At 32.7% G+C, this 17,500-nt stretch overlaps 1 protein-coding gene across 1 annotated transcript in view; it reads left to right on the forward strand.

Moving 5' to 3' along the window:
• LOC137627352 (prominin-1-like) overlaps positions 1-17,500 on the forward strand; it is a 72,326-nt gene that overhangs the window by 18,887 nt on the left and 35,939 nt on the right. The window contains exons 5-17 of the mRNA XM_068358437.1: positions 1-103; positions 955-1,076; positions 2,248-2,274; positions 11,406-11,571; positions 11,762-11,924; positions 12,191-12,334; positions 12,854-13,060; positions 13,485-13,593; positions 14,668-14,802; positions 14,967-15,095; positions 16,202-16,387; positions 16,774-16,932; positions 17,478-17,500. The exon at positions 1-103 is cut by the window's left edge and continues 62 nt beyond it; the exon at positions 17,478-17,500 is cut by the window's right edge and continues 99 nt beyond it. Coding sequence (XP_068214538.1) covers positions 1-103; positions 955-1,076; positions 2,248-2,274; positions 11,406-11,571; positions 11,762-11,924; positions 12,191-12,334; positions 12,854-13,060; positions 13,485-13,593; positions 14,668-14,802; positions 14,967-15,095; positions 16,202-16,387; positions 16,774-16,932; positions 17,478-17,500 — 1,673 coding nt within the window. The remainder of the gene's footprint in view (positions 104-954; positions 1,077-2,247; positions 2,275-11,405; positions 11,572-11,761; positions 11,925-12,190; positions 12,335-12,853; positions 13,061-13,484; positions 13,594-14,667; positions 14,803-14,966; positions 15,096-16,201; positions 16,388-16,773; positions 16,933-17,477) is intronic.

Here is a 17,500-nt window from a genome sequence, read left to right on the forward strand (position 1 = left end):
CTCACGGCCATAGCTACCAGTCTGTCAGCCATCAAGCAAGACCTTTGGGCCATCAAGAACACCACGCTCCAACTGCAGGACCAAACGTCGAATCTGCAAAGCGGTAGGGCAAGGGGGTCGTGTTTTGTCGTGAGATCTTTGAAGGGGATTCTTTTCTTTCAAAGATTTTGAGCCTAGAGAAAGATTGGTAACAGTTCTCTTATAAATAAACACGAGTGTTGTAGGTGTTTAATTTTGCCATTTGAAAAAAAAGTGGAATCCCACGTAAAATGCAAATTTATTCCAGGAGTTTGTTTTAGTAATGACATACAATATGCTTAGGCAGGTATAAATGATTGTAATTTTCGTGAAATTAGGAGATTTGCTATTCTATTCAGATATTGGTTGGCGTTATGATTAAGGGAAATTTTATGTTGGTTGTGGGTAATTGTTTTAGAGAAATGCCTTTGAAAAAGAAACCTTATTTTTGTTTATTAAAATGAATGATTTCATCTATACAAGGGAAGTTGCATCATATATCAGAACCCTTTTTTATTAGATGCATTGAAGGGATTTAATTTTGGTATTTTAATGTTAACACTACCATATACAGGACTGGTATATCTGTTAGGCAAAGTTAATCAGATCTTAGATAAATTGCATTATTTTTTATGGTCTAAGTAAGTGCATAATTGTCATACAAGGAACGCACGAAGTTATATATACTATAGTCCATTTCTTTTAGCGATGCATATTTGCACCGACTCGCGGCGGTGCCCTTTTAGCTCGGAAAAGTTTCCTGATCGCTGATTGGTTAGAATTATCTTGTCCAACCAATCAGCGATCCGGAAACTTTTCCGAGCTAAAAGGGCACCGCCGCGAGTCGGTGCAAATATGCATCGCTAAAAGAAATGGACTATAGCAAAATGTAGTTTTATTGATTAAGTTGCATATTAAGACACAAATACATTCCAGGCTTGGGGGACGTTGCCCGTCGACTACGCGAACTGCAAGAATCATGTGAATCCCTGCCGGACTGCCGAGAGCTCATTACCAAATACGCAGATAAGCTAGCCATCAACAATGACTTTGATCGGGTATGTAGTTGGCATGGCTTGGCAGACGTGGGACTTGATTATTATGTCATGGAAAGATGGTTTTAACAAATGCTGTTTAGTTTTGTAGTGAAGAGCTTGTTTCAGAAGTACCAACAATTGACATGGAGTGAATATTGAGACTAATGATATAGGCAGTCTTTCGTGTAATTAACACAATTAACAAGAGAGTCTGTGGGAGATGATTAACGTGAATTAAAGAACATGAAATCATTGTTTGTGGTATGAACTCTAATTGCAAGAAAAGCTCATTAGTATAGTCCTAGACCAGTATTAATCAACTAGGAATATGAGTCTTTTATAAAAAGGCATGGATGGATTATTGTTTATATTTTATGGTCAGTGTTGCATTACACGAGCATCAAGTGAATTTGGAATCACACGCAGAGAAAACTTAAAGTTTTAAAACCTCGTATGGCTAAGATCACACAGTAATTTTACAGGTGCTAATATCCCAAATATGCTCTTGCATATACAACTTTTAGACTTTAAGGATTGGCTGTTCTTCCATGATCTTAATTGGCTTTGCCATTACTTATGTTTGATTGGGGATTATTCATTGTATTACCCTAGCTCTTTATCACTGTAAGTTAAGTTTCATGTAATGTATACTGCTGTATTCCATAGTAAACAGAGAGTTTTTGGGGGCGCCAGAATTACACGGAGCAGGCAAATGTTTCGTGCAATTATTTCCGACCCAAAAGATTTTTTGTTACGTCAGAGCTCACTTGAGATGCTTTCAACTAAAGACTTGCTTTAAGGCACCCCCTGACCCAAAGAAACATAGTCCCTAGTCATAGATGCCAGTTTGATATTAATACTCATTAATAAAGTTAGGTGGTGTAGCACCAAACAACTAATAAAGTATTGTTTATGTATCAACATGTAACCAGAGTTAAGATATGGGACAAGGCTTTAACGAGACTGTGCCAGCAAAGCTTTCTAATTAATCATGATAGTTCCTAGTTTTTAGCACTGTATTTTATCCTAGTTATTTACAATTTTAAGATTATTAACATTCCTGTTAGAGCTTCTCCTAGAAGAAATGATGATGATAACTGTAGCAGTTTTAAACCAGTGAGGAAGATTGCTGGCACACCTAAAATGGGTGATTCAGGTAATGGCACTAACACGTGTGGTTCCTTCCTCACAGTATCTGGAGACCGATGTTTTGCCTCAGGTAACTTGGACAGCATGATGTATAATCCACAAGATTGAATAGACTTAATATTAAATAAAAAAAAGCTTTGAGACAAATTCTCTTTTCATGAGAAGTAGATCGAAAGAGACAGTTTACATCTCGATTGAAATTGCATGAGGAATAACTTTGAAATTTGACTAGTTCGGGAAAGTGTTTACTGTATACTAATATGAACTGCATGACAGAAACTTGCATGAAAGTGACATTATATGTTAAGATTCTGCATGTTGGGCTGTAGAGTAGTTGAGAAAGCTTTCCGTATGATGGTCTGCATCTTCTGTTATTAAGGAATCTTCACTGTTTACAGTGTCATTTTTTAAGTTTGTTTTTCCCCTCAAGGACAGCCTGTCCACAAAGTAGAGTATATAGCAGTTTTCTTGATTTATTTTCCATTACATCATTTTGTAATGTATACAAATACAGATACAAGTAGTTTAGATATTCCTTAAGACTGCAATGGGAATTCCTCTTATATGTAAATATGCTTATTTGCTAATCTCTGTTTAGTTCTCTGGGCCAGAAGTTAAAGTTTTTGATGACTGGATATTGTTAGCCTAGATTATTTGGATATTATATCCGAAGGTGTTTTTATTTTGTGTCGGTTTTATACATTTGAGGACAAAAGATCAGTTGTCACATCGTTACTTTACGATGAAGATTTAATCATAATTATGATGATAATGATAAAAATGATTACTGTAATTATGGGAAGAATGATATAAAGTACAGTATGTTAATGATACTGTAGGTTGATCGTGGATTATTTACTTTGTATTATACAAATAATTAGATTATGCATTCCTTATGGAGCAAAGTATTTGCTTTGATATGGTTTAGCATTGTGTAGAATGCCTAATAAGATCACGGTCAGAAATTAGTTGCCACAAAAGTCTCAAAATAATGAAGCTGGTTTGTTTATAACTTTTAGATTGAAAAGCTTTCAGATAGATACAGCTTTAACTAAAGCTGTTATTAAATATGGTACTTGAAAGATCCTTAAGAAAATTTGTTCCCTATTGATGAAATGTATTGCAGATCAATTTTACACACAATTGTCGAAGTTGTTTGTAAACTATCTTTGATTTTTATCCCAAAAGCAACCTTTAAGTCCATACCCTAGAAGCTTTATATTTCTCATCTCCATTTTCTCTGTTCGCTTCCCTATTTATTACATATTTTAGGCATTTGTGTCCTTTTGACTATCATAGCAAATGGTTAAGACACTGTACATGAAAGACAGCCATTCTGAAAATATGACTCGTCTGATAGAAGGGCCTCAGGGTTTGTCCCACTGAAATCTATGTCTAAAGAAAAATGGTTTATTTTTTAAGGAAATTGAAAAGACAGCAGATTCTGATTGACAGCTCTACCTGATTCAATATGTTTTTATGTAAAAGAAGTCTTTTTGTAAAGGTATCCGAGTTGTAATTATTCCATATTGCCAACTCATCCTATAGTTTAATTTGCTTAAGAAAGGCAGTTATTTTCTATCGATAATGTTTGGTTCCTGTAATATTTCAGATTTTACAGATTGATACCTGAACTGTATTACCGAAATAGAGAAATTACATTATTTCATAAAGATTTAATTGTGTATTTTCTCTAATGCTATTTCAAATTTTAGAAAACTTATTTCTAATTTTATGAAGATAATTTAAGATAATTATCTCACATAACTTTTTTTTTTTAGATAGTGTTCTTGTTCATTAGCCAGGCTATTCATTATAACCAGAAGTGATGTGGTTTTACTTTGAGGTAAAGAAAAGGGATTTTATGCCATTTACAAAGTACAGTAATTTTATCATAAATATAACTTCGCATTTTCCCATCTTAATGACTTGTGAATTCTTTAAATCCTCAGTACTTTTCTTTTGATGAGGATTTTCCTCTTTATTTATTAAGTGAGTATGTTTTTCTAGAACTTCCACCATTCTTCCGAGATTGGACACTAGTTTCAGTAATGTTAATGGCAGTTAAGTGTCAAAGACTTCAAATGTATAGTGATTGTTACTTATTGAAATGATGACCTCGCCCAATGTTAAATAACTAAACTGATCAAGAGACTAGTGCTGTCAAAAACATGTGACAACCAAAACCTTATGATACTACTGTTTCCTAGTTTTTCTTTAATGACTAGTAAGTTCTACATCACTAGTACAGGTATATTAAATCGTAATACAGTATTCACATGATTAGGGTCCTTTAGGCATCCACCAATTTATGGTTTGGTGTATTCTATAAGGCTATCCTTTATAACGTTTTCATTATTATCCATTTGCCATTGAATCTATTCTAATTTTTAAGATAATTTTGAATATGAGTAACATTGGATGATATTACACTTTTACTACAGTTACATTTGTTCTTGACTTCTATTTCAAAGAAAGACTAGGATTGTTGTTATAGCAGAATATTATCTTGTCAGATTTTTGTGAGGCACCAAGTTTATTAGCTAGCTTTCCTGAGTACATTTTTCGTTTTCTGATCTTTGTTGGATGGTATAGGTACTTGACAACACTTTCGACTAGGAGATGTATATACAGCTGTAAAGAGTTCGCTCTTGACCAAGGTTAAGTTGAAAGTTTCCGTTTCATCCAAGTTGGATGTTGACAAACTGGGTTTATAATTACTTTAACCACTTGACAGTTATAACCATTAAATATTATAGTTATTTTTATATTTTGGATGTTATTGGATAATCTCTTCATTCAGAGTACAGTGAAATATATTTGAAGGAATTTGTTAGAATAGAAATAGTGCACGTTTCTTAAGGAAACTAGAAGATACATTTCAGATGACATCTGTTTACTGGAGATAGGTACATAATTGCTTATGATTTTAAAAAGTCTTGCTCTATTTTATGCAAAATTATATAAACCAATATATCACAAATTTAGAAGCTAGTTTAAAGAAAAAAAACTAATGGTGTAGCACATACAGAGCCCTCTGATATAACTTGTACAGGATGTGTGGTACTTTTATGTTTACTCAAGACTTAATTGGTTATCCTTGTTATGAATGTGTAACATAATGCAGTTATTTATGTTAATAAGATTTGAGTGCAGTTAAAGCTCCCTTTTGTACACATTTTCTCTTAATTATCATCATGCCAAGAGTTTTCTTAGTGCAATGGAAGAATTTAACGAGTCCTATATAACATTCATATAAAGATGGTGTTCAAATTGTTTAAGTAACATGAGCAAACCTTAATACCAAAAATTGCCGTAGAACAGAGCAATCAATTTTAATCCTAAATACGCAAGCAAACGTGAAATGGAGTTTTTATGAATGACAGAATATCCTTTTGCTGTTAGCATTAGAATATTCATTGAAATGCTTTCTTGTGTTCGTGAAGCTGTTAGGGCTTTATGTGATTGTTTCCTTGTCCTACTTGTAGACTTGTTGTAGGATAGCTAGATATACCGATAGTGCTAGTAGGAAATTTTTTGTTGCTTATGAGATATAAGCGTACTTTTTTTTTTTTTCTTTTTTTTACCAAGCTTTCACATCTCATTTAAAGTGGCAGCATTTTTGTAAATTCAGATGGCAGATAACTGATGAATGGTAAATAAAGTTTATATTGAACATTGTCTTCATCTGGTTTCTACAGTTTTTGATACTCTTTGCCTCAAGTGTTAATGTATTCAATGCTATTATTTTGGCGTGTATGAAACGTCTGATTTCCTTCCCTCTTATTGCAAGGCCCTTTTCATAAAGATTGAACTGTAAGATCTTGTACTGTCTTACCAATTTAATCCAAGTGTTTTCATTTCATTATTTATTGGTCATATATAGACTTTTTCTTTTATTTATTTACTAACCATGCCTTAAAGGGTTGGTCTTGATGAAGGACCAAATGTTTTTCCATCAATGGAATAAATAAAATAAATAACATAGCAAATGATGTTTTCACAATGATCGGAAGTTATTCTTTATATGAAAAAAAATTCTCTATAATTAACTGTAAATCATTTTATCATTATCATTAACAAGTCTTTGGTTTCTTCACGTTGTAAATCCCAAAGCATAACTGAGTTTGTAAGTGTTTTCAGGATAATATTGATTGAGTATTATACCTAATGTTATCATGGTTACAATTTGGCCCAGAGATCTAACACCTAACTAATCAAACATTATATGTCTTAGTATCTGTTTCACAAGTTACTGATTTTTTCGTAGGGTAGTCTAGTTTTTGTGATAATGTTTTACTTTGCTTCTATGAGACATTGAATTTTGTGAGAAGATTTATAGAATATATAGCAATTCTTTAGATAGAAGTGTTAGAAATGTTTTGGAAATTTACCCAAATATTTGATTGCTTTTCATAGTGAATTTCACAAACACACCATTATTTGTGCATTCTTTATCCCCCATGTTGACAAATGAGTAACTTATACCAGAGACATGGGAAATAAGTGGCCAAGGGAAAGAAAAAGAAAATGCTAAAGCCTCGTCAGAAGTACTTTGGTACTTTTCATCTGATTGAAGTCCCTACTTTTCTATTGTGAAAATTAATTGTTAGAATAGCAGTTTGTCACCGAGTTAGTTAATGCAAATTTTCTACCATTTTTAAAAGCTGTACTGAATCTGAATGTTGAGTCAATTCTTCAAAATATGAAGTTATCAGGTTTTAGCTTTGTTTTATATTTCATCTAATTGCTGAAATAGAATAACTGTTCTAGTAAACCTTTATTTTTTTAACTTTAAAAACACAATTTTATGGTCACTTTAACAGTCATTATGTCAGATTGATCCATTTTGTATGTGATTAAAATTGAAGGAAATAATTTTTTAAAAATTCGGAAGTCTACTAAAAAGCAGTAATTTTTGTGATTTTTTGTATTCAAAAAAATACTCCATGGACAATGGTGAGAAGAAATTTCTTACTTGTTAAGGAACTGGGGACATTTTATATGGAATTTTTATAGAAATTTTGAGTACTGTGTTGAATCTAAAATTCTCCGTTGAGAATTTAATTTTTCGGAAGAACACTTGAAGAACTACTACAGTACTTTTCCAGTGTCTTGTTTACGGGGTGATGAAGGAATCTGATATTACAATCATGTTCTAAAGAAAGTTTGTAAGACAGTACAGTATTTATGGAAAAGAAGGAAAATGTATTTCATCCGGGCCCTCTATGTGAATCTTTAGCATTTTCTTTTTGGTATTTGAACTTCTCAGTTTTACTGAAGTCAGTTTTGTCTTTTTTTAGTTGATTTTATTAGGAATAGTGGTATATTTATGATGGTGCTATTTAAATCTATCTGTATTATGTTAATCATTTATTCTCTGACTACCATCACATAACATATTTTACCCATATGTCTTCTGGTTATACAAGAATGCACCGTTGGTGTTTGTGTTTATTTATCTGCTTACATATATATTATATTGGAAAAATTTTGTATTGTTTACTTCTTTTTTTTCTATTATGGAGTAAAGTTGATTATGAAAATTTCCATAGGATACCTAAGTGCATCTTGAAGGTTTTACACAAATCGAACAAATTTGTAAGGGATATTTATTACAATTACAATATTATGTTAGCCATATATTTATTATGCTGAAGTTTTCCAAGATCAGATATGATAACCCTTTTCCTCTTGGATTTATTCGTTTATAAAATTTATATATTATTGTTATTGCTGCTTTCGGTATTTATATTTCTACACAAATTCAAACCCATGTGCTGTCATATAATAAAACTAAATAAAGAGACCCTTAGGCAGTAACAAAGCAAGAGGTTATAGTAAGAATCAACCTTGAAAGACTATTCTGGGGAAACCTTAGATTTTTAAACACCATCTTTACCAAATTCTGAAAAGCCTTGATTACGGAAAGACTGGTGCTGCTCAGCTGCTTCGAGCAATTAAATGGAAAATACAGCAATTCAGAAAGAGTCAGGACACTTTCTTCTTTGTCATTAGCAAGGAGAGTAACAAGTTTGGAAAATAACAGCAGTTGTCATGAATACCCTCTCAAACTGTTTTCATTGCTGTATACTTATAAGATGATGTAGTTAAGTTAGTACTGTAAAAGCAAGCATTTTAGGTGATGCTAAAAAAATTTTTGTTTTCTCTTTGTAGTTCATATCTCCTTAAGTCAGATCTTTGTGATCCTCACCAACCATAGGGCTTTTGCTACCAGTTGGTGTATTATATGATGTCAAGGAGGAACCATAACTGTATTAGGGGAACATTTGAGGCTCGTTTGTCGTTGAAATAGCTTTGTAGACCATCTTGAAGACAGTTTTACACTTGCTAGTAATGGAACTTTATTCCATAGAAGAAGTTAGGTTACAAGAACATGGGCCATGAAATTGTTGAAAGGTTACCATCAGAATGATGATTTAAGAAAATGCTATAACAGGGGCTCCAGTTCTTTTAGGACCTGAAAAATAGCAGTATCGGTGTTAGGTCGAACAATATGACCACTGTATCTCATCGATTTCATAGGGAGGGTTTATGTCCAGGTCCCTGCTTGACGAGGCATTGTAAATCTTACCTACTGGGAAGTTGTTACTTTTGTCTCCAGGGTCATATTAGATGCAATGCCCTTTATTTGACTTAGGGAAATAATTCCAACAGATTTGTTCTTACTCAAACCTAGAACTCGTAGTGTGGATGTTTTGTGCATTTGCAGTACTTGGGAAAATACTAAATAGGGAAGTTATTCAGGAATGTTTTAAGAGGAGATATTTCCTATGTTTTGGTTCTGTCTCGCTCATCCTTTGGTATTGCGTAACTTATACATAGATGATTATTGTGGTGTGGTAATCGATCATCTTTGCTGCTTCTGTGCATCTAGGCAAAGCAACTGTGTCGGGTTAATCTTTCAAAAACTTAGCTGTATGTCAGAGAATTAATAAAAGGGATAAGATTAAGCAGCCCAATTTGAGCGGGGAAAACTTATTTAAAGCATAATGTGTAGGTAATAGTATACTGTATCTTTATTGATAGTTTATATTTACCAGATCTTTTTTTATTCAACAAGAGTAATATTTTTATTGTATGTGATCCTGTAAAATCTAAAATACTGTATAAACAAAAGTAAATGTAATGGATTTTTAACTAAAAGAATTTATGAGGAGCTATCTGGTACTGTATCTCAAGGAAGTTTGACTACCAAATATAAAATACTGAATATGCTTAAGCTGAGTATCACAATATCTTTAAATCAATACATTGTTATTAATATTCATTAAACCGCATACAGCAATTTTTCATTCAATGGAGTTCTTGTAATATGACATAAATCATATATGGCATACATAATATTGATTATAGGAGTTTTTGCCGCATGGCTTTTTGCGGTAGGGCATTTCACCTCAGGAATTTTTGCTGTAGGTATGTTCACCGAAGGGACTTCTTGATGTAAGGAATTTGTGCGGTAGAATTGATAAAGTATATTTCCAGTAATTGGAAAAGGGGATTATAAAATCCAAAGTATATTTCCTTTCTTATTTATATAAGGTAAACATTATTCAAATTACAACTTGCTTTTAGAATGAATGCAATTTCATTGCAATATTTAGAAAGGAAAATATATGTACAATTAATTAAATAAAATTCAGTTTAAAATGTAAGTTCATTGCTATAGGATGTAACTAGTGAATTTTATGCTGGGAATTGTACATAGTAACAAGCCTTTATATTTGTGAATAAACATCATGCTTTTCCTTCTTGTAAGGGACATAGCTGAGTTTGAGGTCATTTCTTTTTGCCCTCGCCAGACCCACTTAATTATTTGGATTGTGGTTAATTGCCATATATTTGAGTAGGTATTTGTGACAACTTTGCAAGGTGTTATGAAACCACCTATGCTAGGATTGGCGTTTGGTAAATTATCCGAGGTCCATTCATGAACATTAAACATTTCAATAAAAAAAGGCTGGAGTAACTCTTCATCTATGAGGGCTCTTTCCTCTTGCCCCACCAATGTAATATGGTTTCGAAATAGAAAGTCAGGTCTTGAGGAAAATCAACATTGTCAACTAGTTCCTCAAATTGTTATTATTATTACTAGTTAGACTACAACCTAGTGGGAATAGCTGGAGGCCATGAATAATGTCACAAGAGGGAAAAATACAATTGGTGTAAAGCATTTAACCAATATGTTAAATTTAGAGTCAATTAGGTAGTGCATATTATGCTAAAAATAACTACTTTTCTGAAAAATTTTTGGTTAAACGAAACTACCATTTGGTTATATTAGCTCTCGGAAAATTATTACAGAGATTATCGTAATTTGGTCTCTCAAAATTAACCATTAACGTTTAAGGTTGCTAAATTGAGCTCAAATCCTTTGAAAAGGGAAAATATGTTTCATTTAAAAACCACCGATTTACAACTTTAGGACTGCTTGAAAATGCTTATTCTAATTGCTTGAAAACCACTGGTTGTAACTTGTATAGTCAATGAAATTAGTGACTTCTCTTGGTTTGAAGTTTTTAAAGTCCATGAAATTAATTATTTAAGAAAATAGATAAATGGAAGTAGCAAATTATCAAAGACAAGCAAAATAGATGCTTCAGGATGTAGTCCTATATTTATAAATCTTACTAGATATGCATTTTGGAGCAGAAATTTCTAACAGAAAAAGCCCTTACGTCAAAAGAGTCCCATAGTGAAAATTCCTACAGCAAAAAGCCATATGGGAAACGTGCTGGTCATTCATAATATTGGTTTAGAGTTTTGGTAATAAAATGCTTATTTGCTTTGTTTCTTAAATAAATATATCTACAATGAGATTTAGGTTGATAATCATCAAGGTGTACTTACAGGTATTGATCATGTCTTGTTAAATGTTGATTATAGTTATTAATAGTTTTAAAGACTAAGTCATTTGCTTTATATATTATGAAGAGAATAATATTGTTCCTTATTAAAGTAAGTGCAGGTTTTCCTTTGGAACTAATTAGATTTTGCATACAAATATTGAATTACGGAGACTGAATAGTATTTATTTAAGAAGGGACAGATTTCAAATACAGCACAGTACTGTATATAATTCTATAATGTTTGGAGAATACTTTGGATAATAAAATGTCATCTATTTTTTTATATGCCTTACATATAAGCATTGTTTTGTATTTTCATTTTCATTTTCAGCTTCCAAATGTAGAGTCAAAACTAGACGAAGTTACGGCGCTAATTGAGAACGACATAGAAATTGTCGTCAAGCGAGGCAAGCGGGCATTTGATTCAATAGCAACAGAGATTCAAAATAAAGTACAACGATCTATACCTGAGATTAAAGCAAAAATTGAGGATGCAGGTAAGACTTTGAAATTCTCATTTCTAGTTTTCTGTATAGTGTATATACCTTGAACTTGACGTTTATACATGTTCTCCTTTTTGAAGAACCTTTTCATTCAGATATTGCTGATAATCATGAACTAAACATTCAGTGTTATCTAAAGAAAATTACTGGAAACAGCTGCCTTACTGAAATCAAAACTTTACAGGTGACCAACTTGAGGATACAGCAGAAAAAATCCATCGCTGGCTCCAGCCAGTGGATGTACAACAACCCATGGATGATGGTACTCCATCCAATAGTAATCTTAAGCTAGTTTATTCCGCAATAAAGTCTATACAGGATGGTATTAATGAATATTCTATGTACAGGTAATACACACGTTTCTTTTTGTAGCACTTGATGCAGTTTCAAAATTGTAATCTATTCTTACATGGTGATAATGTTTATTATACTTTTCTTAATTGTTTATAGTAAGTTTATACCTTGGAATGAACATGATAAAATGACTGAAGGTCCTGTATAGAGTAGGGTTCCGCTGCTGTATAGGACCAGAAAAGCAGCCCTTAAAGTAAAGTAAGTTTTATTGATTATTTTATTTTAAGGATAAAATAGATCTTTTATTACAAATTTTCAGGTACTGGGGCTTCATGCAATTATGTGTATTGCTTTTAGTGATTACACTGTGCTTTACCCTTGGCGTTGTGTTCGGCTGTTGTGGTCGACGACCTGATGAAGCCTCATCCTGCCACAAGGCAACTGGTGCTTCATGGCTGATGTGGTAAGTGTATATCTGTCTTTAGTACATTATGCAGAATAATAGATTTATATTCTATTCTAGTGTCTTAAAACAGTACAGAACTATAAACCACTAGAATCTAGTGGTTTATAGTTCTGTACTGTTTTAAGACTTTATTATGTACTGTATTGATATACAGTAACTACAGTACAGTACTGGTGTTTTTCTCATTTTTGTACAGTAATTTAATTGAACTGACCTTCTATTTACTTATAGGTTATTTTACTGGTTTCCCCCATTATACTGTAGTTTGGTCATTTGTTGAAACTTATTTTAATATGTAAGATTTCAGCTCTCTCTCTCTCTCTCTCTCTCTCTCTCTCTCTCTCTCTCTCTCTCTCTCTCTCTCTCTCTCTCTCTCTGAATTTTGTCCATCTAATATATAAGGGAATTGAATGAAAGCTATTAAGTTTCCCTATGTCACTTTAACTTTTGCGTTTCTGTGTGTTGAGAGCCGTTCTATGTTTGGAAAGCTCATTAATCCTTTTCTATGACTTACAGCGGTGTTGGACTGACATTCCTTTTCTCTGCGGTGATCATGATAGCAACAACAGCTTTGTTTGTTGTTGGGAGTGTGAGCGACATTCTGGTTTGTGATCCGCTGGGCGACCCCACAAACTCAGAAGTTTTTTCAGTTGTAGAGGAACGTTTTAACCTAGATGATTATTATCCTGCTGGTCAGGCTCCACGTATAACTGAAATAATCAGGTGGGTTTTTATAATGGTTGCCTTTTCTTCTAGTTGATAATTTTTGGAAATTGTTTTAGTTTTTTATATATATATATAGTGTACCATGGTAGTAAGAATGTTAGAATACAAAATTAACTGTATTGTTTCTGTGTACTGTACAATACAGTATATCAACTCATTCTTAATCTGATATTTACACTTTAGTTGGAGTATGTTTATAATCATTTTAAAGTATTATGAAGTAATTTGAAAACTGAACTATCCTGATATGGAAAGCTTAAGAATGATAAAACTTAGAATTTTGGATTTTACCTTGTACTTGTGCGTCACGGTAATTGTACAAGGAATTTTGACATGCATTATAGCCTTGAGCAAATTGTTTACTGTAGTATTTATTAATGACCATAATAATGTTTGACTCCTATTTTCTTTTTTCTTTCAGTAAATGCCACACCAACCAAAGTCTGTATTCTGTGCTAAGCCTGGTTCATATAGACAGCAAGCTTGGTGAACTCCCTCACTACAAGAAGGAATTTAACTTGGACAAAAAGGTATGAAAGGGAATTCTGTACGAGACCATGGACATGAGTGTAAAGGGTTGTGATATTCTACTGTTTTAGGAAAAAGTCACATATTAGTACAATAATAGCCATTATAATACTCTATTGTTATGTGCAGTTGGTCAAAGCTTTTTAAATTTATAGTTATTTATCTTCTTCATACCTTATGATTTGTGTAAAAGTCAAAGAACCCATTTTAGCTAACTTGCAAAAAAAGAGACCAAATTAAAACAAATGAAAATTGCCATGTAAGTTTATATCTATGCAGATTGTGGTTTAGTGAAATATTCTTGATTTAAGACTTAGAAATTTTCATATTACTGTGCTTATGGACAAAAACATTATAAAAAAAATTGGTTACCTTTTTTTTATTGTATGGTGAATGAACCAGCTATCAAGATTGTAGAAGGAAGATATTATTAAGTGCCAATTTAAGAGTAGCCCACAAGCTGAGTTGTACTTGAATTGGTTTCTTATATACATAATATTCTTGTATATATTTTCAGTTAAAGTATAAATCCTCTTTGAGTCATTGATCTTAGTTGCTTATTCAGTATTTATCACAAGTCAATTCAGATCTTTTAGTTCTAAAGATGATAAGTTTTCTTTTTTCCGAATAAGAATCCATTGTAACATTCTGAGGTTTGTGGCATAGCTAGTTAATAAGGATAATAATTTCCTTTGGTTACAAGAGCAAATGCTTTCGTAGCATGCTCACTGGAAGAACATGCGTACATGAGTGAGTAGGTCAGAAGGGAAATTGTTGGCAAAGTCACTCACAAAACACTAAATACTTGGCATAAACTTTATTTTAGAGTACTTCAGTCAGAGGTAAATTGACTTGACAAAAACCTTGTTAGCAGGGAATTCTCTGAACTTTATGCCAAAGGGATATCTTAGGTGGTTTATGTGAAATCCCTAAATTATCTGTTTTCTCAGTGTATACCCAGTGGTCAAGCTGACCAAAATGTGGCTAAAACTATAAATACTGTAGCTCATTTAAGTGCATCCATCCAAAGAAAAAAAAATCCAAATACATTAGAAGAATTTATTTTTTCTTTACAGATTGATCAGTTGAAGCTACAGATCAGTGTTGATACAGATGTAGAAATACTATCAAGGGACGCAAAGGAGCAGCTGTGGGAGCTTGCAAATTCCTCCGTAGCAGATAAGGACACCTGGGATTACTACACAGATATTGTAAGTGTAATGAAGTGTAAGCTGTCATTGATGTGAAATTCTTAGTTTTCGTATTCTTAAGGTTTTTCTTTATATTGCAATTTTCTCTACATTAATATTTCATTATTTAAATTATGTGATATTCCTAAGATGCATACATTTTTACATGGATTTATCTCTTGCAGTTGGAGAAAAATGTTTTGACCATTGATCTGATGGAATTAGCAGCATTACTCAACCAAACTGCCGATCAACTTCCTACTGGTTATGATAAGGTGTCATTTAAGCTTAAGAATGATGCTCTGTTCTTGGAGGTAAGTCTATTAATACACACTCTCTTTAAGTGGGATTGCAATTGATAAACTGAATGAGTAAGAAGTAGTTATTTATTTTATTCAAGGGTGAAATATTCATAGAGTAATACATTGACTCTATATCCAAATGGGTATTTGAAGCTTGGCCTCTATTTAGAAATAAAAAATATAAGATTATGTACAATGATAGTCGGTCTTTGGGGATTTGAGCTTTTATAGTTGGTGAGCTTGACAAAGTACCTAATGATTAATTATATTTTATATTTTTGAAGGGGTTAGACAAAACAAGTTAGTTTTTATAAGGCAAAACCTTTTTCTTTTACAAACCCATTAATAATTTGCTAAATTCCCCCATTCTAACTCTTCAAATCTCACTTTTGCATTCAAGTTATCTAAGCAGTGACAGTGGATGGTACTTTGATTCAAGCGGTGCTTGCTTGAATGAAATTTTTAATGAGGAAAATATGGAATGTATGGACCCTCAAGCAGGGTTGCCAGGTTTTCTAAGTGAGAACAGGCCAACTTCAGATCAACTGCAGCTTTAAAAGGCCAACACATTAGTAAAAGAAGGCCAAAAGTATAGCATTTAACCCTTTTACCTTCAGGCTATTTGGAAATTTCCAACCCTTAACCCCCAAGGGGTTATTTTTTTTCTCAGCACATTTTGCAGTATATTATTTTTCAAATTGCTCTAACAGCCGTAATTTTGGTCATAGAGAGGTCAGCTTGGTCTCATTCTCTTGGAAAATGCCTGAATTTTCTCGAAAAATTATCAAAAATATGAAAAAAAAATTTTTATAGCATATTTTTGCAAGGACGTACCGGTACGTCCATGGGGGTAAAGGGATGGCTTTTGTGAAACGTACCAGTACGTCCTTTGGGGGTAAATGGTTAAGGCCAACTTTTTTTATGATATTGATAAAGGCTAACCAATTTTTTTTAAAAGGCCAAATTTGAAGTTTTTAGCCTGAAAAAGGCCAACCTGACAACCCTGCCTTCAAGGCTGTGAATAGCATCTATAAGTGACATGGATTTATATGAAAAAAACTATTTTATGTTTTTTTACGGTAATGCTGCTCATGTAACAATATTTATTCTACCTACAGGGATTACAACGATGGGTATCATCCATTGGTTCTCTAACAAGAAACCTCAAGTCTACAACAGCACGTCTTAATGAGCATCTCAAGTTCAACAAAACCAGCCTAAGAGAAGCCATTGGAGATCTCATCAGCCAAGCTGAATTTGCCCAACACTATCTTAGAGTAAATGGGTCTCGCGAGGTGACTGAGGTAGTCCATATGAATTTATCTCTTCCTTTAAAAATGGGAATAGGTTATCAGTAAATTGCCACGTACAATACAATATTTTTAATTTGAAGTTAACTCCTTTTGTTATAGAGAACATTAATATCTTATTAACAGAGAGTATGCTTAGTAAGTCATGTCAGACAACAAGGTTTTATTTGGGTGTTTAGAAGATTCTGTGAGTAAAGGAAGCTTAATTATAGTGTATCATCATTGATTATGCTTTTCCCTCTGTAAAGTTATTTTTATCAATTTTAAAAAAAATCATGTGCTTTCTGTTGGTTTGCCCTCTATATAGGATAGTGTATGAGGAAACCTCCAGGCCATGAAAAGGTTTGTCCTTAATTAATTTTGTTTTATTTTATATTCAGCTCGTCGAGCGATTCTCACAGGACTTTTTGGCTGATGTAGACGAGTATGTGTGGCATGTCAAGTCTGCTGTTACCCATGATGTAGGCCGATGTGGTCCAATGTCATCAGCTTACAACACTTCAATAAATGCATTATGCAAAGATATTATGTATCCCTTTGTAAGTTCAAATCTTGAGAAGTGTCTTTCTCCCTAGATTAGAATTTGTATTAGTTTCTTGTAAGAAATAAATTAGTGCTGTAATTTGCTCCTTATATTATATTTGTAGAACTAAGAGGTTAGTTTATATAAATTTTTCCATTGCAAAGTGAGAGAAACTTTTACACTCGCATACATACTCTCACACATGCTTGCTCAAACTTACTTTTTTTCTACTGCAAATAAAGTAAAATATAAATGAAGTACTTAATGCGCTAATCCCATCATTGTGAAATTATTTCTCTTGTAATTTTTGGGAAAATTTTACCTTGATACATTTTAAGACTGTCTGAACTAGTTAAATTTTGTAATTGTATATAAAGCAGTAGTGCAGTCAGTCTTTTGGGATTTTCACATCTATTGAACATAGCTTTTGTAAAAGGAATTTTAATGCAAAATGTTTTTCTATTAGAGGTCCTTGTGAAGCCACTTGGAAATATACCGCTTAAAGTGTTAGTTATACAGTTATACCCTTGTCAGTTATAATGTAATTGTTTTTATTTCCAGAATGGATTCTGGGCAAGCGTTGG

The sequence above is a fragment of the Palaemon carinicauda genome, chromosome 35 (genome assembly GCF_036898095.1).
Source record: "Palaemon carinicauda isolate YSFRI2023 chromosome 35, ASM3689809v2, whole genome shotgun sequence".
Lineage (NCBI taxonomy): Eukaryota > Metazoa > Arthropoda > Malacostraca > Decapoda > Palaemonidae > Palaemon > Palaemon carinicauda.